Raw genomic sequence first — 27,120 nt, forward strand, 5'->3', positions numbered from 1 at the left:
GTCCCGTTTTACCCCTAGGTTCTTCATGACATTTTTTTTTTTTAATTCCATATATATGTGTTAGCATACGGTATTTGTCTTTCTCTTTCTGACTTACTTCACTCTGTATGACAGACTCTAGGTCTATCCACCTCATTACAAATAGCTCAGTTTCGTTCCTTTTTATGGCTGAGTAATATTCCATTGTATATATGTGCCACATCTTCTTTATCCATTCATCCGATGATGGACACTTAGGTTGTTTCCAGCTCCGGGCTATTGTGAATAGAGCTGCAATGAACATTTTGGTACATGTCTCTTTTTGAATTATGGTTTTCTCAGGGTATATGCCTAGTAGTGGGATTGCTGGGTCATATGGTAGTTCTATTTTTAGTTTTTTAAGGAACCTCCATACTGTTCTCCATAGTGGCTGTACCAATTCACATTCCCACCAGCAGTGCAAGAGTGTTCCCTTTTCTCCACACCCTCTCCAGCATTTATTGTTTCTAGATTTCTTGATGATGGCCATTCTGACTGGTGTGAGATGATATCTCATTGTAGTTTTGATTTGCATTTCTCTAATGATTAATGATGTTGAGCATTCTTTCATGTGTTTGTTGGCAGTCTGTATATCTTCTTTGGAGAAATGCCTATTTAAGTCTTCTGCCCATTTTTGGATTGGGTTGTTTGTTTTTTTGCTATTGAGCTGCATGAGCTGTTTATAAATTTTGGAGATTAATCCTTTGTCAGTTGCTTCATTTGCAAATATTTTCTCCCATTCTGAGGGTTGTCTTTTGGTCTTGTTTATGGTTTCCTTTGCTGTGCAAAAGCTTTGAAGTTTCATTAGGTCCCATTTGCTTATCTTTGTTTTTAGTTCCATTTCTCTAGGAGGTGGGTCCAAAAGGATCTTGCTGTGATTTATGTCATAGAGTGTTCTACCTATGTTTTCCTCTAAGAGTTTGATAGTTTCTGGCCTTACATTTAGGTCTTTAATCCATTTTGAGCTTATTTTTGTGTATGGTGTTAGGGAATGATCTAATCTCATAATTTTACATGTCCCTGTCCAGTTTTCCCAGCACCACTTATTGAAGAGGCTGTCCTTTCTCCACTGTACATTCCTGCCTCCTTTATCAAAGATAAGTTGACCATATGTGCGTGGGTTTATCTCTGGGCTTTCTATCCTGATCCACTGATCTATCTTTCTGTTTTTATGCCAGTACCACACTGTCTTAATTACTGTAGCTTTGTAGTATAGTCTGAAGTCAGGGAGCCTGATTCCTCCAGCTCCGCTTTTCGTTCTCAAGATTGCTTTGGCTATTCGGGGTCTTTTGTTTTTCCAAACAAATTTTGAAATTTTTTGTTCTACTTCTGTGAAAAATGCCAGTGGTAGTTTGATAGGGATTGCATTGAATCTGTAGATTGCTTTGGGTAGTAGAGTCATTTTCACAATATTGATTCTTCCAATCCAGGAGCATGGTATATCTCTCCATCTATTTGTATCCTCTTTAATTTCTTTCATCAGTGTCTTATAATTTTCTGCATACAGGTCTTTTGTCTCCTTAGGTAGGTTTATTCCTAGATATTTTATTCTTTTTGTTGCAATGGTAAATGAGAGTGTTTTCTTGATTTCATTTTCAGATTTTTCATCATTAGTGTACAGGAATGCCAGAGATTTCTGTGCATTAATTTTGTATCCTGCTACTTTACCAAATTCATTGATTAGCTCTAGTAGTTTTTCGGTAGCATCTTTAGGATTCTCTATGTATAGTATCATGTCATCTGCAAACAGTGACAGCTTTACTTTTTCTTTTCCAATTTGGATTCCTTTTATTTCCTTTTCTTCTCTGATTGCTGTGGCTAAAACTTCCAAAACTAGGTTGAATAAGAGTGGTGAGAGTGGGCAGCCTTGTCTTGTTCCTGATCTTAGTGGAAATGGTTTCAGTTTTTCACCATTGAGGACAATGTTGGCTGTGGGTTTGTCATATATGGCCTTTATTATGTTGAGGAAAGTTCCCTCTATGCCTACTTTCTGCAGGGTTTTTATCATAAATGGGTGTTGAATTTTGTCGAAAGCTTTCTCTGCATCTATTGAGATGATCATATGGTTTTTCTCCTTCAACTTGTTAATATGGTGTATCACATTGATTGATTTGCGTATATTGAAGAATCCTTGCATTCCTGGAATAAACCCCACTTGATCATGGTGTATGATCCTTTTAATGTGCTGTTGCATTCTGTTTGCTAGTATTTTGTTGAGGATTTTTGCATCTATATTCATCAGTGATATTGGCCTGTAGTTTTCTTTCTTTGTGACATCCTTGCCTGGTTTTGGTATCAAGGTGATGGTGGCCTCGTAGAATGAGTTTGGGAGTGTTCCTTCCTCTGAAATTGTTTGGAAGAGTTTGAGAAGGATGGGTGTTAGCTCTTCTCTAAATGTTTGATAGAATTCGCCTGTGAAGCCATCTGGTCCTGGGCTTTTGTTTGATGGAAGATTTTTAATCACAGTTTCAATTTCAGTGCTTGTGATTGGTCTATTCATATTTTCTATTTCTTCCTGAGTCAGTCTTGGTAGGTTGTGCATTTCTAAGAATTTGTCCATTTCTTCCAGGTTGTCCATTTTATTGGCATAGAATTGCTTATAGTAATCTCTCATGATCTTTTGTATTTCTGCAGTGTCAGTTGTTACTTCTCCTTTTTCATTTCTAATTCTATTGATTTGAGTCTTCTCCCTTCTTTTCTTGATGAGTCTGGCTAATGGTTTGTCAATTTTGTTTATCTTCTCAAAGAACCAACTTTTAGTTTTATTGATCTTTGCTATTGTTTCCTTCATTTCTTTTTCATTTATTTCTGATCTGATCTTTATGATTTCTTTCCTTCTGCTAACTTTGGGGGTTTTTTGTTCTTCTTTCTCTAATTGCTTTAGGTGCAGGGTCAGGTTGTTTACTCGAAATGTTTCCTGTTTCTTAAGGTGGGATTGTATTGCTATAAACTTCCCCCTTAGAACTGCTTTTGCTGCGTCCCATAGGTTTTGGGTCGTCGTGTCTCCATTGTCATTTGTTTCTAGGTATTTTTTTATTTCCTCTTTGATTTCTTCAGTGATCATTTCGTTATTGAGTAGTGTATTGTTTAGCCTCCATGTGTTTGTATTTTTTACAGATCTTTTCCTGTAATTGATGTCTAGTCTCATAGCATTGTGGTCGGAAAAGATACTTGATACAATTTCAATTTTCTTAAATTTACCAAGGCTTGATTTGTGACCCAAGATATGATCTATCCTGGAGAATGTTCCATGAGCACTTGAGAAAAATGTGTATTCTGTTGTTTTTGGATGGAATGTCCTATAAATATCAACTAAGTCCATCTTGTTTAATGTATCATTTAAAGCTTGTGTTTCCTTATTTATTTTCATTTTGGATGATCTGTCCATTGGTGAAAGTGGGGTGTTAAAGTCCCCTACTATGATTGTGTTACTGTCGATTTCCCCTTTTATGTCTGTTAGTATTTGCCTTATGTATTGAGGTGCTCCTATGTTGGGTGCATAAATATTTACAATTGTTATATCTTCTTCTTGGATCGATCCCTTTATCGTTATGTAGTGTCCTTCTTTGTCTCTTCTAATAGTCTTTATTTTAAAGTCTATTTTGTCTGATATAAGAATTGCTACTCCAGCTTTCTTTCCCCTCTGTTTCTGACACCTAAGGATTTCTCTTTCGTTTGACTTTGGCTGTGCATTGTGGGCTTGTGTGTGTGTGTGTGTGTGTGTGTGTGTGCGCGCGTGCACACCTACAATTCTGCATTTTTATGCATTTGTAGCATGAAGGGGTCCCGTATCAGTTTTCCACTGTGCCACCACCCTTTGTACGAGTATAACTTTTGTAATAATGATTTTTAAAAGCATGCATATTTACAGGAGAAAAAATAGGAAATGTATCCTCTTATAAATTCTTCACCCACAAGGAAGGGTGCTGGTTGATCAGTGGTGCAGGCAAAGAGGTGGGAAGGGGTATCTTGATTTCAATTCCTTTCCTTTCAACAGCCTGCAGTGCTTTCATATAGTCACAAATGTCTTGGGACACTCGGAATATGACCTCACTCTCCACCCAACACCACAACTGACTCGTCCAAATTCGCTGCCCACTATGTGCTTCAAGATATACATGATGGCTTTCTCCTCACCCCCAAACACCGATGCCATCCCTCCCAAAATACTACATGCTGTTGACCTTCTCCCTCCCTTTGGAGTTTGTGAGGACTCAAAAATGGGTCTTTTCACCACATTTTGTCAAATTCCCAGCAAGTCTTCCCTTTGGTGTTGTCCCAAAGAGAGCCAGGTTTGGATGCCTATAACAGGGTCAGTCTCGGTAGAAGGAACATCATTTTGATTTCTTTCAGGATGTAAATATAAAGATCTTTCCTCTGCCCTTTGTGCAAACACCTCTGCACACCTCTGCACAAACACCCAGGCCCACGTCCCGAAAGGGAAGCAAACGCACATTTCTCAACACCAGTTACAACCTGTTCCAATCATTTTCCAGCCGTTCATTTCCTGCCTCATGGCCTTTTCTACTAGTGCACTGAACTGTAGTTCAAATACTTTCTGATTTCATTTTTAATTTACTCAAGTATATTGTAATCTCCTTGAGGGAGATCAGGGACCACGTTTTTTGATTTTGATATTTCTCATGGCCTGCAGCACGTAGTAAGCATTGGATCCATATTTTCTGTTCCTGTTTCTTTCCTTATATCTCCAGGCTTCAATTGGGCAGCATTGCAAAAAAAGAAAAAAAAAAAAAAGGTCAGATATGTTGGGTGAGTTTTTCTGCCACATAAATAGAGGAGATAACAGAGCAAAAGGGAACTTGCAGTGGCTTGTGAGTAAAAGGCTGGGAAGTCTGCATGTCCTCAGCTAAGGAGAAGAAGCAAATGTCATTTTTTTCCAGGAAGCAGCCCTGTGCTGCTCTTTCCATGTCCGTTTCTCCCATTACAAAGAGGCCATGATCTTTGTCAATGTGATCTTATGAAGTGGAGCCAGTAAATGGGAAAATTAAACGTCTTTCCTGAAGCAGACTGATTCTTACTGGGAAGACAAACGCTAAAGGTGCTCCTGGGGGCAGAGGGAGCCTGCACAGCTTTGGGTTTGCAGCCAGGGCCACACTGTCTTTCTCTCTCCAGCAGACAGCATTATCTATCCACTCACAAGGTCGAAGCCATGGGTTTCATATTTGAAAAAAAAGAAGATTCAAGTAGACATCATCCAGCAAATCACAGGAAAGAATGTTTCAGGTAGAAAACACTAGAATAAACTACAAAAGGGAGTACCCTTCCCTGAAGGGTTTAGGGAGTGTGTCGAATCATCCCGTAAGGTCTAGACAGTGACAGGAGGTAGAATTAGGGTCAGACTGCCTGCAATCAATTCGCCTTCAACACTCACTACCCATTTGATCTTGGTTCCGATACTCTGCTTCTCTATCCATCCACTCAACCATTCGTTTACCTATTTTTCTAGTCTTTTAGTTAACAAAGTTACATAAATTCTATTCTGCTTCAGGCACTATACTAGAGTTTTCACAGATAAACCCAGGCAGCCCTCATATCAAGGTAATGTGGCTGGTGTCACTGTCCCACCCATTTTACAGATGAGGCACAGAGAGGTTAAGGAACTTGCTCAGTCTCTCTGAGCTCCAGGTCTAACATCTACCAAATGCAACACAACAGTATTTACCTATAGGAGTTTTGTTGGAATTAAGCGGGGTTGCATGCATACATCGCACCTGGCACACCTTGATTACTCAGTATGTATCCCTGGAGAGAGCTTTATTTCCTGCCTGAAGCCAGGGAACTGGTGGGTGGAGTGGATCACATACCCCTCCCTGAGCCCTTCCCGTTCATGGAGTCTATGATTCCAAGAATGCACATCCAGAGAGAAGGCTTAGCTCTCCAATAAGAACTTGCTATGTCCAAAGTCAGAGAAATCAGTTCCTTCTCTGCCTTCAGACTCGTCCTCTGCGCTTCCAGAGGGACTGCAGTTGTCTTTCAGATTAGATTTCATTCTATTCTGTGAGGCTGTCTGAGTGCTAAGGGGATTGCTTCGGGAAAGGATTTTATAGCATGCAATGTGACTAGCCTTCAGACAAACTGCCTCAGCATTCCTCCCCCGAGGTCGGTTGTAAAAAGTCCATTTTGAACCTGTACCCCTTAGGTTTTGTCCAGGGCCTGAGAATTTTCTGAAATACATCTAAAATCAGCCCACACATAATACCCTTGCAGGCACACATCTACATTTTTTTTTTCTTGGTTTCTGGCCAAAGCCCCTGACCCTAGGCAGTGATGGTATGGAAAGAAACTGTGTGTGGTTTTGAGAAGCTGGGTTTGATGTTCTGTTTCATTCCTAGTCGAGGAAGCGAATGCTTTGGGGGTCTCTGAGGACCTCACTGGGTTGTGCCTTACTCCCTCCCTCATTCATTCACTCACTCGTTCATCCATTGAAAAAAGAACATTACTAAATAAAGCACCTAGTGTGAGGTCGGCATCTCTGTATTTTCACAGAGATGAATAACACGTAGTCTTTGGCCTCTACCAGCTCAGAGTCCTGCTGGAGAGACAGTCATGCAAACCAGTAGTTATGGCAAAATGAGACGACTGAATTTGCGTAGGGCTGGAGGTAGCAAGAAACATGGCATGTTTTGCCATCAGAGGATGGTTCAAAATTTGGGAGAAGAAAGAAGCCATCAAAGGAGAGGCCTGAAGGGCAGGAGCCAGATGGCAAAGGACTCAGCTTTTGTGCTAAAGGATCTGAGGTGTCCTGGGAACAGTGGAGCCATTGGATGAGACTAGCTGTATGCCTGGTAGACCCAAGATTCTTCACTTGCTGTCCATGTTTTTGCAGTCCTGGCCTGTGATTGGAAACCACGTGTAAGATTGGCTGTTACAAGACATGGAAGCAACCTAAATGTCCATCGACAGATGAATGGATAAAGAAGATGTGGTATATATATACAATGGAATACTACTCAGACATTGAAAAGAATGAAATAATGCCATTTGTAGCAACATGGATGGATCTAGGGATTATCATACTGAGTGAAATAAGTCAGACAGAGAAAGAGAGATATTGAATGATATCCTTTATATGCGGAATCTAAAAAGAAATGATACAAATGAACTTACTTACAAAACAGAAATAGACTCACAGACTTAGAGAACAAACTTATGGTTACCAGGAGGGAAGAATGGGGGGAAGGGATAGTCAGGGAGTTTGGGATCGACATTTACACACTGCTATATTTAAAACGGATAACCAACAAGGACCTACTGTATAGCACGGGGAACTCTGCTCAATATTAGGTGGCAGTCTGGATGGGAAGGGAGTTTGGGGGAGAATGGATGCATGTGTATGTATGGCTGAGTCCTTCTGCTGTGCACCTGAAACTATCACAACATTGTTAATTGGCTATACTCTGATATAAAATAAAAAGTTAAAAAAAAAAAGATTGGCTGTTACAGGTGGGTGAGGAGTGGCAAATTTGAACAATGGTGCTATAGTGTGCAAGAAGGTCACCAGTAAATTCTATCCCAGTGATACAGATCTGTCAGGGTCCTCTCCTGGTCTCAGAGGCAGGCAGTACAGGCAGACTAAACTCTCTTGCTCCCAGGCTTTGAAGTGACTGGGAGAAAGTCACCTGTAAGAAATTGCCGATGAGGATCCATTGTAAACTGTTATTAATATCACCACCACCCATAACAATTTACTCTGGATCTACCAGTTGCATGGTATCGTGCTGAAAACTTGGCAATGGCTATCTTCGGGGTCCAGCTCAGAGGTCTCCATCTCCAGGAAGTCTTCCCTGAATGCACAGGGATGTGAGTATGAGACTATGTTTTCTCCTTCCATGACATCTTAGATATCTCCTCAACAGAGAACCTGTCACACTGGAATATAACTGCCACTTGCTTCTAAGTTCTCCCCATTGGGAGATGAGTTTATTCAGGGTGGGGATCTTGTCTTATTCTTCCTGTATCCCCAGTCCCTGGCACAGGAATTGGCACATAGTAGGTGGTCCATAAAACTGTGTTGTCTGTAGATAACACAAGTCTCCTCTCCTTGATCAGCTTGTGATCTACTGGCCTGAGGATCTGCAAGAGCCCGGGAGAGGAAGGAATCTGTGACACCCCAGGCAAAGGGGTCAGGAATAGTTTCTGAAACACGGAAATCAAGGCTGACTCTTGGGGAAAGCAAGTTCCAATCAAAGATCCCAGTGATAGAGCCCAGTGGTCCCCACAGAGATGCACCTTCCGTCTACAGCCTAGAGGCGTCAGGGGGATGTTGCTACTGATCCCATTAGGGTTTGCTGTGAACACTGAGAGGGAAACTGACCCCGTTTCAATCCTGTTTCATGTCTTTCCCCAGGGACCGGCTACTCTGGGTTTCTGAGAAGCCCGAATGGAACTGGAAATGGCAAAGGAACAACTTTCTTTGTAGAAAATATAGGGCACCCTCATCAACAGGCTTATGTTCTCAGTGAGAACAGATCCAGTCTCTGTGAGCTCTGAGCTGTGGTCCTGGGAGTGACGGTGCCCGGGGGGCTGCAGCACTGAGGCCAAGTCCTTTCCTTACCAATTGCCCTGGAAGGAAGCTGCTGGTCAGAGCTGGGATGTAGTCTGTGGCTTTGGAACAGAGTGAGGTCAGCCAGACCTTCTGATCACTGACCTTGGGGCCTTGGCTTCGTTAATCCCACACTCTTGATTAAAAGCCAGAGGACCTTGAATCTGGAAGTAATGGCATTCCATAGCCTGGGACCTCTGTATCCATGATCTCTAAATTGAACAATTTGCTAGAGAGAAAAAAGTACCTTTGGGGGGAGGAGAGGAATAGTACAAGATTCTGGACACAAATAGACTGAATTTGCAAGATAAATCTCCCTTATTTAAATGTCAGAATATTCCATTTCTGTATAATGCTGAGAAGTCACAAAACCAAAATAAAAATAGGGCTAGGCTTAAATGTACCCAGCTAGATGCAGACACGGGCTGTCTTTGGCATAAATGTTTTAGCACCACCTTCCAACTGAGGTCTCTGCTCTGCGGATGGAGCTCAAGTGTTGCAGAACTCACTGCTGCTTGTCGCCATCTGGCTGAGATTTCATAGGCCACCTGATCAACCGTGGAAGTTGGTGTCGGGGAATTTTATGCACACAGGTCCCCAACCTGTGTCTCGAAGAAGAAGAAAAAGGAAAAAGAGGAGAGAGGACTGGGCAACTCCATCAAGCATCAAACAACGTACAGGGTCACAATTTTCCATTAGAGGGTGGAGTTGGCAAAATATAACTCTCTGGAGGAAGACTGCAGAAAAATGGCAGGAAGTCCAGGAAATCCTGTGTGTACCAAGCCCTTCTGGAGTCAGCTTCACCAATTTGCCTCACACACCTATAGGTGGTCAAGTTGCTATAAATTTAAAGGAGTATGCATTTGTGAGCATAAATGGATTCATAGTAACTTTTTGACATTGCACATTTTCTCAATCAATAGTCCTCAAAATCCTATGACTCACTGTGTAAGAGTGTGAGGGCCTTTTAATATCACAGAAAGATCCTTGTGTTTTAAAAGGCTGTGAATGTAAGAAAAAAAAAAGATAGCAATAATCCTACAACCCATGCCAAGAAATATCTTCTTTCTTTCAGCAAGTAACATGACATCATTGCCTTTCAGTTCCTTTTTAATTGAAGTGCTATCAACAAGCTCTCTGAGACTGTAAAATCCTTAAGCAAAGGGATCATACCCATTGTCCATTTTACCTGCATTTCCCAATGCCTAGGACAGTGCAGGGAGCTTAGTGGGCACTCAAGACTTGGTTGTGGCTTGAAGGAGAAAGAGAAGGAGAGAGTAAAAAGGAAAGAAAAGAGGAGAGAAAATGGAGGAGCAGAGAGGGAAGAAAGAGGAAAGAGAAGAACAGAAAGGGAGACATGGAGCCCTTATAGGGAGGATCCTGTACCTGCTGTCAGAGCTATCCACAACTAAAGTAGAAGAAGACCCAGTTTCTCTTTCTGTGGAGTGTGATGGGGTGACCTGGAGGGCTGGGCTGTGCCCTACGAGAGCTCGCCCATCCCATCTGATGACAGCCTCCTCTCCCTATTAATGGTGGTGCTCCTCTGGCTTCCTCTCCTGTATCCCAAGTCTGAAGTACCAGATGGGGGTGAGCCCACGGCCAGAGGTGCCTGCCACACACTCTCCGTGTGTGGGGTAGGGGAGTGGTCAGGTTCAGATTCCAACCCAGGAGAGTGTGAGGGACAGACATGACGATCCTCTCGTCCCATTCCACTACGATGCAGCTGAAGTCAAGATAAAGAAGCTGGGAATGGAATCTGGGTCTTTCAGCTATTGGCTATGATCATACAACAACATCCAACCACACAGACCCTGAGGAACATACCGAGAATTCAGTTATATAAGCCTGCTTTACCTCTCTCACGGAAGGTAGAAACAGGGCACTCAGAAATTAAAGGAGGGGGGAGGGATAAATTAGGAGGTTGGGATTAACATAAACAAACACACAACTATACATAAAATAGATAACCAACAAGGGCCTACTGTATAGCACAGGGAACTCTACTCAATATTCTGTAACAACCTGTATGGGAAAAGAATCTGAAAAAGAATGGATACATGTATATGTATAACGGAACCACTTTGCTGTACACCTGAAACTAACACAACATTGTACATCAACTCTACTCCAATATAAAATAAAAAATAAATTAGAAAAATTAAAGAACAAAAAAAGAAATTAGGGGAGCCACATGCACTGCTGGAGGGAATGTAAATTGGTTGTACTTCTTCTGAAAACTATAGAAGTATCTACTGAAGTGGAGTATATGTACATCCTATGGCCCAGCAGTTTCTTTCCTTGGTGTATTCCCCAACAATTAAGTGCCTACGTGCACCAAAAATATGTGCAAGTATGTTCAGAGCAGACAAAAATGAGAAATAACACAAATGTCTATCAATAGCAAGTGTATAAATAAATTACAGTGTATTTGTACAATGGAATACCATGTAGTAATGAAAAAAACAGTAAGCTATCATTACTAATGCAGTAATATGGATCCATGTCATAAAAGACACAAGTGAATATATGTTGTATGATTCCACCATTTAAAATTTAAAGTTAAAAAGAAGGCAAAACCTACCCATGACCATGGAGGGCAGAATGGTGGTTACCTCTGGGAGTGATATTGGCTGTAAGAGGCCACGAGGGACCTTTCTGGGGTGCTGGTCATGTTCTAGGTCTCAATCTGGGTGGCAGTTACACAGATATACAAAAATTTAACTGGGCACTGAGATCTGTGCAATATAATGAATGTACAGTCAGCCCTCTGTATCCATGGGTTCTGCATCCCCGGATTCAACCAGCCACAAATTGAAAATTTTTCAGAAAAAAATTCCAAGAAGTTCCAAAAGGAAAAACTTTGATTTGCAGTGCAGCTGCAACTATTTACATAGCATTTACATTGTATTTACAACTATTAACATAGCATTTACATAGTATTAGGTATTAAAAGTAACCTAGAGATGATTTAAAGTATGTGGGAGAATGTGCATAAGTTATATGCAAATACTACTCCATTTATATAAGGGACTTGAACATCTGCGGATTTTGGTATCTGAGGGAACCAAAGGAACCAGTCCCCAGTGATACCAAGGTTGACTGTATATTACAGTCCACAGAAGGGAAAAAAAAAAAAGAGTGGCATAGTAGAGGTCTAAGGTGTTCTTCCACTTTGGGGGTCAAAAGAGGGAATAACAAGAAAGTGGAAGGAAGCTGACTTTCTAAACAGAAAAGAAAAACCTCATTTTAAAAGAAATATGAACTTTTTTTTAACAAAGAAAAATGTCCGAAAGGATGAAGGGGCATGAGCTATGTTAAATTCTTCCATATTATTGGAATTATTTAACAAGACATGTTTTACTTTTATAATTTAAGCCAGAGGTCAGCAATCTTTTTCTGTAAAGGGCTAATTAGTAAATATTTTCAGCTTCATGAGCCATATAGTCTCTGTCACAACTACTCAGTTCTGACCTTGCAGCTCGAAAGCAGCCATAAAAACACAAAGTGCATGAATGGATGGGATGTGTTCCAATAAAACTTTATTTACAAAGGCAGGCAATGGGCTAATGTGGGCCATAATTTGCAGGATCCTGATTTAAGCAATCAAAAATGGAAATAAAATGATTAAAAAATAATATATATATGAACAAGAATAAATCCCAATTTAATCATTGTTATCATCTGTGATATTTATTGGGTACCTACTGTTTGATGGGTATATACCAATTATACTATTTAACTTGGTGAGATTGGTGCCTCACAATCCCCAATTGAAAGAGGAGGAAACTGGCCCCTAAAAAGGGTAAGTAAATTTCCCAAGGTCATAGAGCTGGTAAAGATCAGTTCTTATATCTGAACCCAAAGCCTCTGTTCTTAACTGCATGCCAAGCTGCTACATTTATGACTTTTTTTGTGTGAAATGGTACCACCAAAGTTGTAATAAATTACCAGGATATACAAAATGTCCATTAAAATTTGTATGTAAAAATAGTTAAATGCCCCCAAAAGATGAAAAGACAACTCACCCCCCCCCCCCCATTTTCACCAGTATTTGAAGGAATTCAAATTAAGGCAACTCCTAAAATATCAAAACAAATGGTAACACTCGATGCTGCTAGGCTATTGTAAAATTGGTCCATTGATTCATTATTAGAAGCACTTTTCAATGGAGACAAACCTTTGGGGCATTAATATGAGACTATAGAGTGAGGCTCCTAGAGATGTTTACAGCCATTAACCCTTCAAAATCTACATCTAAGAGATTGTTACAAATAAACAATTCAAAAGAGAAAAACAATGGGCAGAAAGATGTTCATTCCAGCATTATCTACATTAGGAAAAAAATGAAGTGTTTAACATTAGGAAAATATGTAATGAATTATGGCTTAATAATGATTATGGTATTTTAGGCAAAAATTAAAATAATTGTGAGGACCAGATTATATAACGCCATGCAAAAATGTTCAAAATATACTGGTAAATGAAAACAGTAGAACATAAAAGTGTATATAACCAATAATTATACTTATTTAAAGAAAGGTGTCTATAAGTAACAAGGTTCAGAAGGTAATATATAAATTGAAAACAATTATGTTAAGGTAGTAGGTTGGGGTGATTTTATATGTATATTATATTGCCTCTCCAAATTAAAGTGTTTAAAAAAATGTACACTGGGACTTCCCTGGTGGCACAGTGGTTAAGAATCCGCCTGCCAATGCAGGGGATACAGCTTCGATCCCTGGTCCGAGAAGGTCGCACATGCCTCAGAGCAACTAAGCCCGTGCACCACAACAACTGAGCTCACGTGTCACAACTACTGAAGCCCACGCGCCTAGAGCCCGTGCTCTGCAACGAGAAGCCACTGCAATGAGAAGCCCGCATACTGCAAGGAAGAGTAGCCCCTGCTCGCCGCAACTAGAGAAAGCCTGCATGCAGCAACAAAGATTCAACGCAGCCAAAAATAAATAAATTTATTTTAAAAAATGTAGACTGAGAGGGATTTGAGGTCATTGTTTATCCATCCCGTAAATCCTACATAAGGGTCTGTGACATCAGTGTTTGACTTACCAGCAAACCATTCATTATGTCTTATTTCACCTTTGATGGCTCTCTCGACATTTGACTTTCCCTGGTTTGACTGATTCACTGCTTGTCAGGCAGGAATATGGAACCGCTGACCTTGTTCTAATCCTGGTGTCAGATTGATAATAAACACTGCAACTCTGGATCTCAAGAGACCTATCGGGAAATTCACTGGGAACTTACACAGATGAAAACCCTCGGAGCTTTAACAGAGAGGGAGAGTCAATGGCTCTCCAGGATATTTATGGATTTTATCTGTTTCTTCAGTAAGTGCCATCCCATTATTATTCCAAATATGTCTCTAGTTAAAATTAGGAGGGAGATAAACAAGTCTAATTTTTATGGTACCATCTGGTCACAGGCCAGTGAAGAAGCAGTTAAGTCCTTTATTGCTACTCTATGCTTAGGATTGACACATTTCTTCCTTTGAAAACACTTTATTTCCAAATGAGTAGTTTGCCCTGGACTTCGTGTTTAGGTCATAGGAAGCTCAAAGTGACTTAGTTGCTGGGCATCAAAATGTTCATTTTAATCATCACTGCCTTTGGGTATATATCATCAAAGCTGCTACTTTGTGTATAAATGAGGTTTGGGTGCATGTAAAAGTCACCCACATAGAGTGGGAGCATTAATGAAATCCATAGGAAAAAATTAGACTCAGTCAACTCATCAGTAATGGTTTCCGGCCACATGTCCCTGGTGGTTTCCAATGAGACCACATCTGCATGTGTAAGGAATCAGGACAACCATCCAATCCAAACCTGGTTCCAGATCTAATTTAATCAATAGAAACACTGGCTCATATTTTGCCCAAATGTGGGTCTTTCAGTCTTGCCTGAATTTTTTTTTAATGCTGTTATTATGGTCAATACATGACAATGAAATCTTTGGAAGCAACAAACACTTTCATGTCTATTTTGTTCCTTTCTGAATGAGAAACATTCAAGCCTATTTGACTACTTCTGTTCACAGTGTAACCCAGTATCTCCTATGTTCATTTTTGTGGTCAGCATGCAGGCTGACACAGCTCCACACCACTTCTTCCTTGGGTTTTCACAATCACCAAGGTCTCTGGATATGGAAACTCAAGTAAGAGACCTGAGAGAAGGAGGATGAATAAAACACAGGGCCAACATCCAACTTCATAGACTCCAAATGGGTGGGGTCTATTGGCCACTGACATTGATATCCAGTACTTGCTAATCAGAGAATAAGAGGCTTCTAAGTGCTAAACATTGTTATTCTAAAGAGTGGTTCTTAAGTCTTATCGTGTATTAGAATCACCCAGAGAAGATGTAAAAATGCCCTGTGGGGTGAAAAATTAGGGTATCTGTACTTTCAACAGGCTCCCCGAGTGAGTCTGATGAACACAGAAGTGCCAAAAGCATCTTTATAAGTAAGGTAATTGTGAAGGCAATAGAGCAAAAGCCTTTACTCATTTTTATGGCCCACCACCTGGAGCTTGGAAGCTGCTCAGTTATTCTTTGTTGATGAACGTCTAGAGGGAGAATGAATGAATCAATGAGCAAATGTGTGAATAAACTGGGGGGCTTTGTCTACGGTCCCTGGCCTTTGCTAACTTGATTACAAAGTTTGTGATTTACAGAGTAGCCTTGCTCAGCCCAAACTGTGGTTTCCACCTTTGAAGTCTCAATTTGATTAAAATACGTTTAGCAAGGAACAATAACTTTCTGAAATGCTGGGGATTATGCAGCGCCAGAGTATCTCTGTGGGGAGCAAGCAATACCAGCAACCAAGACGGTCCTTGGGAACCTGGAGAGGCTGCTCTGCAAGCCTGTATCGGGGCCAAACATCTGACTCCCTCCTCTTAATTACATCCTGTCCTTGTTTCATTCATTCTCATCTCTTGCTTCTGGGTCCTGAGTTTTCCCCAAACTGCCAGGGTTGAATGATCTCAAAAATTAGGCTGAGCCTTTTCCCATGGTGCCAGTGCCTGGGGCATGGACAAGTGTCCTTCTCCGTGGAAAGATGGAAAAAACATAGGTCACTTTCTCTCCCACCCTCAACCCCTGTCGCCAAGTTATTTTGCCCAGTATCACCTACAGGCGAACCATGCTGTTCCTTCAGTGACAGAGGAAGGAACAGAGGCTGGATGCTGACCCACCTGTGTTTAAATCACAGCTTTGCCCCTTCCCAGGTGGTAACGCCTGCCTTAGGAGATGTCTGGGAGGGTTATAGCAGATAAAGGAGAAGCAATACAGCATAATGGTTCAAACGAAGGCCCTGGAGCCTGCTTGCCCAGGTCAGACTGGCCACATACTAGCTTGACACATTACTTAACCTTCCTGTGACTCAGTTTCGTCAACCTGTAGACAGGGAGTCGTAATCATAACTCAGGTCATTGAATCACCGTGAGGACTGTATGAAATTAATACATATAATTTGTTTGGAAAAACAAAAGACCCCGAATAGCCAAAGCAATCTTGAGAACGAAAAACGGAGCTGGAGGAATCAGGCTCCCTGACTTCAGACTATACTACAAAGCTACAGTAATTAAGACAGTGTGGTACTGGCATAAAAACAGAAAGATAGATCAGTGGATCAGGATAGAAAGCCCAGAGATAAACCCACGCACATATGGTCAACTTATCTTTGATAAAGGAGGCAGGAATGTACAGTGGAGAAAGGACAGCCTCTTCAATAAGTGGTGCTGGGAAAACTGGACAGGGACATGTAAAATTATGAGATTAGATCATTCCCTAACACCATACACAAAAATAAGCTCAAAATGGATTAAAGACCTAAATGTAAGGCCAGAAACTATCAAACTCTTAGAGGAAAACATAGGTAGAACACTCTATGACATAAATCACAGCAAGATCCTTTTGGACCCACCTCCTAGAGAAATGGAAATAAAAACAAAGATAAACAAATGGGACCTAATGAAACTTCAAAGCTTTTGCACAGCAAAGGAAACCATAAACAAGACCAAAAGACAACCCTCAGAATGGGAGAAAATATTTGCAAATGAAGCAACTGACAAAGGATTAATCTCCAAAATTTATAAACAGCTCATGCAGCTCAATAGCAAAAAAACAAACAACCCAATCCAAAAATGGGCAGAAGACTTAAATAGGCATTTCTCCAAAGAAGATATACAGACTGCCAACAAACACATGAAAGAATGCTCAACATCATTAATCATTAGAGAAATGCAAATCAAAACTACAATGAGATATCATCTCACACCAGTCAGAATGGCCATCATCAAGAAATCTAGAAACAATAAATGCTGGAGAGGGTGTGGAGAAAAGGGAACACTCTTGCACTGCTGGTGGGAATGTGAATTGGTACAGCCACTATGGAGAACAGTATGGAGGTTCCTTAAAAAACTAAAAATAGAACTACCATATGACCCAGCAATCCCACTACTAGGCATATACCCTGAGAAAACCATAATTCAAAAAGAGACATGTACCAAAATGTTCATTGCAGCTCTATTCACAGTAGCCCGGAGCTGGAAACAACCTAAGTGTCCATCATCGGATGAATGGATAAAGAAGATGTGGCACATATATACAATGGAATATTACTCAGCCATAAAAAGAAACGAAACTGAGCTATTTGTAATGAGGTGGATAGACCTAGAGTCTGTCATACAGAGTGAAGTAAGTCAGAAAGAGAAAGACAAATACCGTATGCTAACACATATATATGGAATTAAAAAAAAAATGTCATGAAGAACCTAGGGGTAAAACGGGAATAAAGACACAGACCTACTTGAGAATGGACTTGAGGATATGGGGAAGGGGAAGGGTAAGCTGTGACAAAGGGAAAGAGAGGCATGGACATATATATATACACTACCAAATGTAAGGTAGATAGATAGTGGGAAGCAGCCGCAGAGCACAGGGAGATCAGCTCGGTGCTTTGTGACCGCCTGGAGGGGTGGGATGGGGAGGGTGGGAGGGAGGGAGATGCATGAGGGAGGGGATGTGGGAACAGATGTATATGTATGACTGATTCACTTTGTTATAAAGCAGAAACTAATAAAAAAAAAAAAAAAGAAATACATATAAAGACATTATCTTATGACCCATAGTTATCCCTCTGTGTTACCTGTCATTATAAACGTCCATAAAGATAACATAACAATGATAATGGTAGCTTCAAATGACTTCCATTTAGAGACATGGAAAACGGTCTCTTCCCCCTCCAAGTAAGTTCCCAGATTCTCGGCACGTCCTCTCCCACAGATCCCCCATCCTTATTTTGGCGTTTATCTCTTTAAATGGTCCAAGGCTGCTGGTTGACATAGGGTGTTGCTGAGTCATCTGAGGACACAGGGACCTATGTCATGAAGAACTGATGGCAGGGGAGGCCAGCGGGAGACAGGTTAGACTTCTCCGAGGCAGGAGTGAGTCAGCCGGGGGTATGTGCCCAGCTCCACCAAGGAGCCGAGAAGGGGTAGCGGACGGCTGCCAGGCTTGTTCAGTGTCATCTTCAACATGGCTAATGGCTCAGATGAACAAACCAGCCTGCTCTAGATGCTCAGGCTGAATATTGCCTGACTAGTCCCAGCACACCTCTCTCTCTGGTCTCTCCTCTCCCCGTCCTGCCTTTCTTTGCCCTCTCATCTCTCCTCTTCCTCCTCCTCTTTTTCCTATCTCTTCCTCTGTCCTTCCTTTTGGACCAGTCTTTTCTCCTTTATCGCTTTATCATTTTATTCCTGCTCTTCTTTCCTTTCTTCCCCTCCTATTCCCTGCCCCTCTTTCCTATCTGCCCCTTCTTTCTTCCTTTTTCCATCTAAATCTTTTCCCTTCCCTCGGAAGAATCTACAATTTCAAGTCTTCTCTGCCTTTCTTGTCTTTCTCCAGACAGTCTAAAACCAGGGTCATCATACTTTTTCTATAAAGGGCTAGATAGTAAATATTTGGGGCTTTGCAGGTCCTATAGTTTCTGTTGCAACAACACAACTCTGCCGTGGTAGTGAAAGCAGCCACAGACAATACCTGAATGAATAGATGTGGCTGTGTTTCAATAAAGCTTTACTTTCAAAAACAGGCAGTGGCTGGATTGGAGACGTGGTCATAGTTTGCCAAACCCTAAGGAAAGCACTCCTTCTCTCATTCACCTCCTTGATTACAAACCACAAACTCACCAATGATTTATGATCTACTCCGGTTCTAAAAGCCAGGGAATATATAATCTTGCTGATTATCTCTCAAAATATTTGCCTACTATAGCACACAAATTAGACAACAGAAGAACTTGCCTGTCTTACAGTGAATATGGGGGTCAGAGGTTTGGGAAGATTGTCAGACTGAACTGATTTAGTGATTACCTCTTTGAGTCTCTTCCCTATAGACACCTGATGTCCTTCCCAAAGAAAAAAACATCCCCTTCATCAGAGAAGATATTTAATTAATGAAATAAGCCCCCCAAAAGTATATCTGTGGTGTTTTCAAATCCATTCATTCATTTATTCATCCATCCATGGAGTTTTATTTGAGCATCTACTATGTGCGAAGCTCAGGAATGAGTCCTAGGGGAAATGAAAGGGCAACGAGAATGGACGTGAAAGAGTGTGCCCTCCAGGGACTTACAGTGCAGGGCACGGCAGGGGACAGGGGACGTGGAGAGGACAGCAAGGAGTAGGTGTCTAGTGTGTGCCAAGCACCGGACTAGTTTCTTTATGTTTGTTCTCACACTCAATCCTTAAACAACTCCAATTTAAAGATGAGGAGCCTGGCACTCAGAGAAATAGATTGGCCATGCAGCTAGGAAGTTGCAGAACATTCCATTGCACCCCTTTTTTTGTGTTGGTTTGCTAAATGCCACAAGAATGCTATAAGCATGGAGCTAAAGGAGTTTATAGTTTATAAGCATAGCTAGAGCTGTAGTCTTTAAGGAAATGGAGGGGTACATGGGCTGAAGGATGGGTCAGATATCAGAGTAGGAAATGGGTTCAGGAGATGTAAGAAGGGACTCCATTTTTAAAGAGGGTTGCATGGAAAAATCCATGCTTACCTGAAAAAAATTCCAAATGGTGGAATTTCAAATATTGTAGGCAGCTGAGCAGGGAAAATATTTAGGAGTGAGGTGGCCTTCAGTGATTTCCTCAACCCACACGCCATACCTTTCCTAAGCCAGCCCTAAGAAGACAGGCTGCAAAAGCCACGCAGAGATGTGCCCATCCTCAGAGTGGAAGCGTGGGTGCCTCACCACCCAGGCTTCAAGGGTGTCCAGCTCTCCCTGAGACTCGGATGTTGGCCCAAAATATTAAGTTGGGAAGCTGGACGAGGACAGTGCTGAGGATATTAGCAACCCATCCAGTGGCTCAGAGCAATTTATGCAAATCCTAATTAGATACACAAAGAACTTCTGCAATCACACAAATACCCTCGACTCTGGCTGGCAGCACAGGGTCTCTCACCATCAAAAGCCATCCTGTGAGCTTCAGTGGAAGAGCCGCCAACAAATAAAGGAATCAGGAACACTAACACTGACCCACCCGGAAGCAGGGAGTGGGATTCTCCACTGACTACCACCCACCCCAGCACTCCCCCACTCCAAGACCTGTGAGCATCTTATCCTGGCATGGTGCTTTCCAAAGCTCTAGAGTCCATTGCTGCAAGGTTCCTTATTGACACAAGAGCAGAGGGTGTGGTCCTTTCTGATTTGTTATCAATTTGAATGAGTCTTTAAAGCAATTGCTTGTAAAGTTGTAGTACAAAAGGGACAAAGGGAACCCAATGCACCTATCCAACTGAAATGATATAGATGGAATCCTGAAAGCATTTCATATATGATATTTATCATATATGCCCAAATATGATATAACTGGGGTCACTAGCTAGTTTTAAAACTGGGAGAGTCCCAGCAAAATAGGTTGAGTTGGTTATCCTAGAATACAATATGAATACAAGAGATACATGTGTCATATCTTTCAAATATTTACATATGATATCTATCATATATACCTAAACATAAGTGCAATGGAATACACCATATAAATAATTTATAGAAGTATATGATAGGGCTTCCCTGGCGGCACAGTGGTTAAGAATCCACCTTCCAATGCAAGGGACACGGCTTCGATCCCTGGTCCAGGAAGATCCCACATGCCCCAGAGCAACTAAGCCCACGCGCCACAACTACTGAGCCTGTGTGCCACAATTACTGAAGCCCGTGCGCCTAGAGCCCATGCTCCGCAGCAAGAGAAGCCACCACAATGAGAAGCTGGTGCACCGCAACGAAGAGTAGCCCCCGCTCGCCGCAACTAGAGAAAGCTTGTGCGCAGCAACGAAGACCCAATGCAGCCAAAAATAAATAAATTTTAAAAAATCGATGGTTTCCTTCTATTTTCTCAGCATCACTTGCTTCTGAATAATATTATTATATCATCTTGTTCTTCCTAATATCTTTTTGCTGGCCTCTATACATCGAAAGTGCTTTAACCTCTATGATCTTCCTTCTGACTCTTCAAATCCCAGAATCACATAAAAAAATTACGAAATCCATGAGATTGCTGGGGCCTAAGAGATCTCCTGTTCAACCTCCCCTTTGAAACCAGAAATGCCATTTTTTTTAGGTCCCAGACTTACTCATTCTTTATGTTCTCACTCAGCTGTCAGCTTTTAGGTGCCAGGGTGAAAACGGGGACCCACTAGTTACTTGCTGGTTGCTGGATAAGTTAATGAATGGGGCTTTGTGAACTCTGGCCTATTCTAATCTTTGTCTAGATCTTACTTGTTTTCTTTATGACTCATTCTGTCTTTTCATTCTTCCATTAAAAAAAAGCTGATATATCTCATATTTCTCCTTGAGCATTCTCTCACCTACCCAAGGTACCAAAGAGTATATATAGGTATGTATATATATAAACACATATATAGTATATATTAATTCATATATATATGCATTATTACAAATATGTTCATACTTTGAGATTAGATATTTTAGTTTCATACATTGGCAACCAGCTGGACTGTAAGCTCCTTGAAAGAAAGAAGGAAAAGACCATGAGATCGCCTTCTTGGAACATCAGTGCCTGAGAATGTGTGTTTCTCGGTAAACGCTGGGTATTGATGATCAATGCTGGAAAGTACCTTTGAGTGTCCCCATGGTGCACTCCACCGTTTCAGAAAGAACACGACAGACAGGAAAAGGAAGGAAAGGTCTTACTGGGATCCTGTGCGTCTCTTAAGGGAGATCAGTAGCCTGTTTCCTAGGGAAATGCCTGGCAGGCTTCACATAAGCGGTTTCCACAATAACCAAACACTCCATTCAAAGGTTATATTTACGCAGCTCATTAGGAAAATTTTTTATACTTTTGACACTCATTAGACTTGTAATCGTCCACCGAAGCTACTCTATAACAAGAGATAAACACTCCATTCCAGAGGATGAATAATAATTGGGGACCGCTCAGCACTGTGCTCTTTCCAGGTCTAATTTCAAAGCATAATTAATCCTGCTGAAGCTGCATGAGGTAAGTGAAATATTTATGCAGATGTGTTAATTCGTGCATTTACTCCTAGAGGGACATTCAGAACTGGACACGGCTTTCCACGAAGATTACCTTAAGACGCCCCCTGGAGCAACATCATTTTCTCTCCAATGTCTTTGCCCCTGGGTGGTCTCTAAAGATGAAGCTGTGAAGACACATTTCCCAGCCCAGAGAGTCTGACCAGGAAAGCCACGGGTCGGGACAGAAAATATCTCTAAGGATCTGGATGCTCTGCTCGTACAAAGAACACACCTTTGGCTTATCTGGATGCCTTTACTTTTTATTTTTTCTTATTTGCCACAAAGAGGACATTTTCTGTTCAGCACCGCATTTCCATGATGCTAACTTGACCATATTCTCAAAACCACGACGCTAACCGGGCTGTGCTGAATGCTGGATTTGTGGATGGACAACAACGACAAGGAGGGGGAGGGGGAGCAGGGTGATGATGGCGTTGATGGCGCTGGGGGTGACGAGGGTAACAGCTAGCATTTATTGAACCATTTCTATTCCCAGGTGGCGGTACTTAGCTAGCTCTTTACAGAGAACCTCTCATTTTGTCTTCATGACAACCTTATCAGGTAAATATTTCTGCATTCAGTTGAAGATGAGTAAACTGAGGCTAAGAAAAATTACCCCTTTCACAGAAGCATTTGTAAATGGGACAATAGATATTGTTCACACATACACTAAATTACTTTTTCCTAAAGTATCTATGTATCTCAAGCAACTGATTAGCCAACTTTGATAGACATCCTAGAGAACTGAATGAAACAAGAACCTTACAAGATTGACCCCCATCCAGAGTAAGGCCCCTTAAGTAGAGACTGCCACTTACTCACTAGGGGACTCACAAGCCCGCTGAGCTGAAGTTTCCTCCTCTGTAAAATGAGTATAAGCAATATTTAACTTCATAAAGTTGTTAACGAATATTAAATTAAAGAACACATGTAATGCATCCGGTATGGTGATTGGCATATTCTATTCCCCAAATATGTTGCTATTTCATAATAGATGCTGCAAGAGTGACAGCAGTGGTAGGCAGCAGTAGAGCTAGAACTGACTTATTTGACAGCTACCCGTCGTATTTAAAATGAAATGCATCCTGACACCAACCATCCATCCATGCATGCACTTATCCATTCAATCCTTCATTGACCAGTTTACCTGTCACGTTCAAGATTCTGTAGTGTTTACTGCTGGAAACAAGGCTCTCGTTCGCCGAGAACTGCACCCCACGTGGAGGTGCTTAGTCAAGCACTCTGGTGGAGGGGTGCTTCACTCCTCTCTGTGTCCACATGCCTTGTCGTCTAACTCCCAAACTCCTCCCACACAAGGCAGAGTCTACCTCCAGAGTATACTCTGGGCTTGGCCACAGGACTTACTTTGGACAGAAGGGCCGACGTGGATCTGACAAAGCAGAGACTTGAAATGTGCACGTGCAGGTAGGTGTTTCTTCCTTTGCCTCCATCATAGCCAAGGGAAGAGCTTTTCCCAGGTAGGTGCTGCCCCTTCAGCCTGAGACCCAGAATAAATGTAGGCGGAACAGAGACCACAGAGATGACCCATGGTCTTGCAGCATCAGGGGAGCCACCACGGCCTGAGGCAGAGCTTTTCCACTCAACCTGTGCTCCCACGAGCAAAATAAATGCTATTGTCGTGTACCTCCAAGATTTCACAGCAACAGCTGAGCAACACAGCCACAAATCACTATGACACAGCAGAGAACACGGCTCTTGATCTGAGGAAGGTACAAATGCCCTATAGGGAATTCAAAGAATCAGATGCTTTCATTTGGGAGAGAAACATAAAACACACTTAGATTTCTTGATGGCTCTGTGAGAATCCAGGGTTTAATTCTGGGAGTAGAGACTGAAAGGCATTATGCACTTTGTTCAAATTCACACCAACCAGAGGCACTAACCTCTGCCCCTTTCAATACCGTACTTGGCCATGGTGGTTGCCAGACTGTCCTCTACCAGCTCTAGACAGGCGTAGCCTGTCCTGGCACCATCTCCGAATATAGCTTCCACCGTTCTTGAAGGCAGCTTCTGCCCTATGCCCCGAGCTTTTGTTGCCTACTCACACTTACTCAAGTTTTAAGGTTTCACCTGCCATCTCTGCTGCCTTTGCTTTTCCTGTCTCAGTTTTGGCAAGTCCAAGCGTAACTAGCATGCCACGTGAGCCATGAGAGGATTCTAAAAACCATGCTAGGGAACAATGGGCTGCGGTGAGATCATCAACTGTGAGTAGAGAAGTACCATCATCCCATTAGACTGTAAGCCCCGTGAGGGTGGAAACAGTCTTTTTTTGCGTGATAGGCAGCCAAGAGGTGGACTGTAGAGGAAACCCATGGGATTTCTGCTCACTGTTCCCTTTATAGAGACTGGCTCGCCTTCATTCCTCCACAGGATAATAGTTGGAGCTGCTGTGTTAGTACAACGTAACCCCACCCCTTATTCACTCCTGATGGGTCCAAGAAAGAGTGCTTGACCCAAAATGCATCAGGAATCCTTCCTCTGGAATTTGAAATTTAGAATTTGGCAAATAGAGATTGGGACTTATTGCAGCCTTGTTACATAATGTCACTGCTCTAGAGCAGAGTTTTAACCCTGATACTATTAACATTTGGGGTCAGATAATCCTGTGTTTTGAGATGTGGGGGGCTGTCCTGGGCATTGTAGCATGTTTGCCAGCATCCCTCACCCCTGGCCTCTACCTACGGATGCCGGTATCAAATAGCCTCCCTGTCATGACAATCGAAAATATCTCCAAACACAGCCAAATATCCCCTGGGGGGCAAAATCCCTGCCCCACACTGAGAACCACTGCTCTACAGAGAGGACCTATGAACTCCTGCTGTTGAGGCCCCAGGACTGCCCTGGTTCCTGTTGTTTCCCTCTGAGCCTATTTGCTCAACTCTTTCTTAAATTCACTGAGATAGACACTTCTGCACCTTAAAATAAACTCCTTTTAATTTACTGAGTTGTCTGTAATTGGTTTCCATTACGAGCAAACTAAAGAATCGCAGTATCACGTGATCAGCACTCAATAAATACTTTTGGTGAGCAAACTCATCACCCAATGATCTACTGGAAAGCCAATTAGAAAACAGAGAGGGTGAGGGTCTCAAGTCCCTCAGAAGTAGGGGGTCAACCAAGGACTTACCATCACCCACAAACTGGAGCAGGGCCAGGTCAATCTGCCTCTTCCAAGGGGAGCCCTTCTGGAGGGCAATTCCATAACCAGTGGTGGCAAAGATGTACCCACTCCCGATGGTCACCAGCTTGCAGCCTTCATCCCTCCCAGCCTTGTAATTCAAGACCGCAGCATCATAGATGAAAGCGTCCAGTTTCCTGCAATGACAAGAAACCAGGGAGTCACGGGGAAGGCGAGGTACCATCTCAGGGCCCAGCTCCTAAGCCCTGATCCAGCATCACACACTTTCTTTCACATGGGAGATGATGATTCATGACTGCTCCATCCCATCAGCATAAAAGAATCTATTTTTAATGAGGAGATAAAAGCCAGAACCTTTTCTCTCGAAGTTTCAAGAGGCAGTTAAATAAAGACATGAAGAATCCTTATGCCCAAGTGAGTAAACAGTTGAATTTGCTGGTTTGCAAGTGTTTGCCCTTAGCACTCCCAACAGTGAAGGGCAGTGGCCTATTTAGAAAGGTTTGCATTCGAACAAAATAAACCATTAAAGGACGGGAGAATCAGATGGTTTCACGCAGGAAGGGTAGAGAGACTAAATAGGAATGATGTCTCTTCCTGCCCGAAGAAACATGTTTATGAAACATGTTTCATTTATATTATAAAAATTATTACATAATAATTTTTAGAAACCCAAATAATGCAGAAAATATTAAGAACACAATTAAAATTAAAATTGCCTTTAGGGCTTCCCTGGTGGCGCAGTGGTTGAGAGTCCGCCTGCCGATGCAGGGGACATGGGTTCGTGCCCCGGTCCGGGAAGATCCCACATGCCGCTGAGCGGCTCGGCCCGTGAGCCGTGGTTGCTGAACCTGTGCGTCCGGAGCCTGTGCTCCACAACGGGAGAGGCCACAACAGTGAGAGGCCCACGTACAGAAAAAAAAAGAAAAGAAAAAAAAGAATTGCCTATAATTCCATAACTCAGAGGCAACCTCTGTTAATAAATTTGTGAACAACTTTACAAATTTTATATGTGTGTATATACACACACACACATACACACCCCTTTTAAAACAGGGGTTGGTAACTTTTTCTGTAAAGGCAAGATAATAAATAGTTTAGGCTTGGTCTCTGGTGCAACTACTCAGCTTTCTGTTGTAGCATGAAGCTGAACTGTGTTTCCTCTAAATTCATATGTTGAAGTCCTAACGCCCCAGTACCTCCAAATATGACCTTATTTGGAGATGGGGTCATTGCAGATGTAATTAGTTAAGATGAGGTCATATGGAGCAGGGTGGGCTCCTAATCCAATATGACCGGTGTCCTTATAAAAAGGGGAAATTTGGACACAGACATGCACACAGGGAGAATGCCAGGTGAAGGTTGGAGTTATGCTGCCACAAGCCTCGGAACTACCAGAAGCCAGGAGAGAGGCCCGGACAGATCCTTCCCAAGTGCCTTCAGAGGCAGCACAGCCCTGCTGACACCCTGATCTCGGTGTTTCAGCCTCCAGAAGTAGGAGACAAAAAATTCCTATTGTTTCAGCTTCTCAGTTTGTGATGCTTTGTTATGACAGCCCTAGGAAATTAACACATAGCAAGAAAGCAGCCATCGATAATATATAAATGAATGAATTCAACTCTGTTCCAATAAAAGGTTATTTACAAAAAACAGGTTGGCCCATGGGACATAGTTTGCCAATCCTGTTTCAACTCTCCAAATATAATTACACCACGCAACCCATTTCACCAATGGCCTTCTTTTCTCATTTAACCCCACACATAGTGAATGTACTTCTATGTCAATAAACAGAGCGCTCTTTTTAATA

General features: G+C 42.0%; 1 protein-coding gene across 1 annotated transcript in view; it reads right to left on the bottom strand.

The window, feature by feature from the left end:
- The window catches only part of GRIN2A (glutamate ionotropic receptor NMDA type subunit 2A), a gene marked incomplete at both ends in the record, with an annotated part of 172,435 nt that overhangs the window by 19,285 nt on the left and 126,030 nt on the right, over positions 1-27,120 (bottom strand). Inside the window, one exon of the mRNA XM_079718995.1 lies at positions 25,305-25,492. Coding sequence (XP_079575121.1) covers positions 25,305-25,492 — 188 coding nt within the window. The remainder of the gene's footprint in view (positions 1-25,304; positions 25,493-27,120) is intronic.

Source organism: Hyperoodon ampullatus (assembly GCF_949752795.1).
Source record: "Hyperoodon ampullatus genome assembly, chromosome: 14".
Classification (NCBI taxonomy): Eukaryota; Metazoa; Chordata; class Mammalia; order Artiodactyla; family Ziphiidae; genus Hyperoodon; species Hyperoodon ampullatus.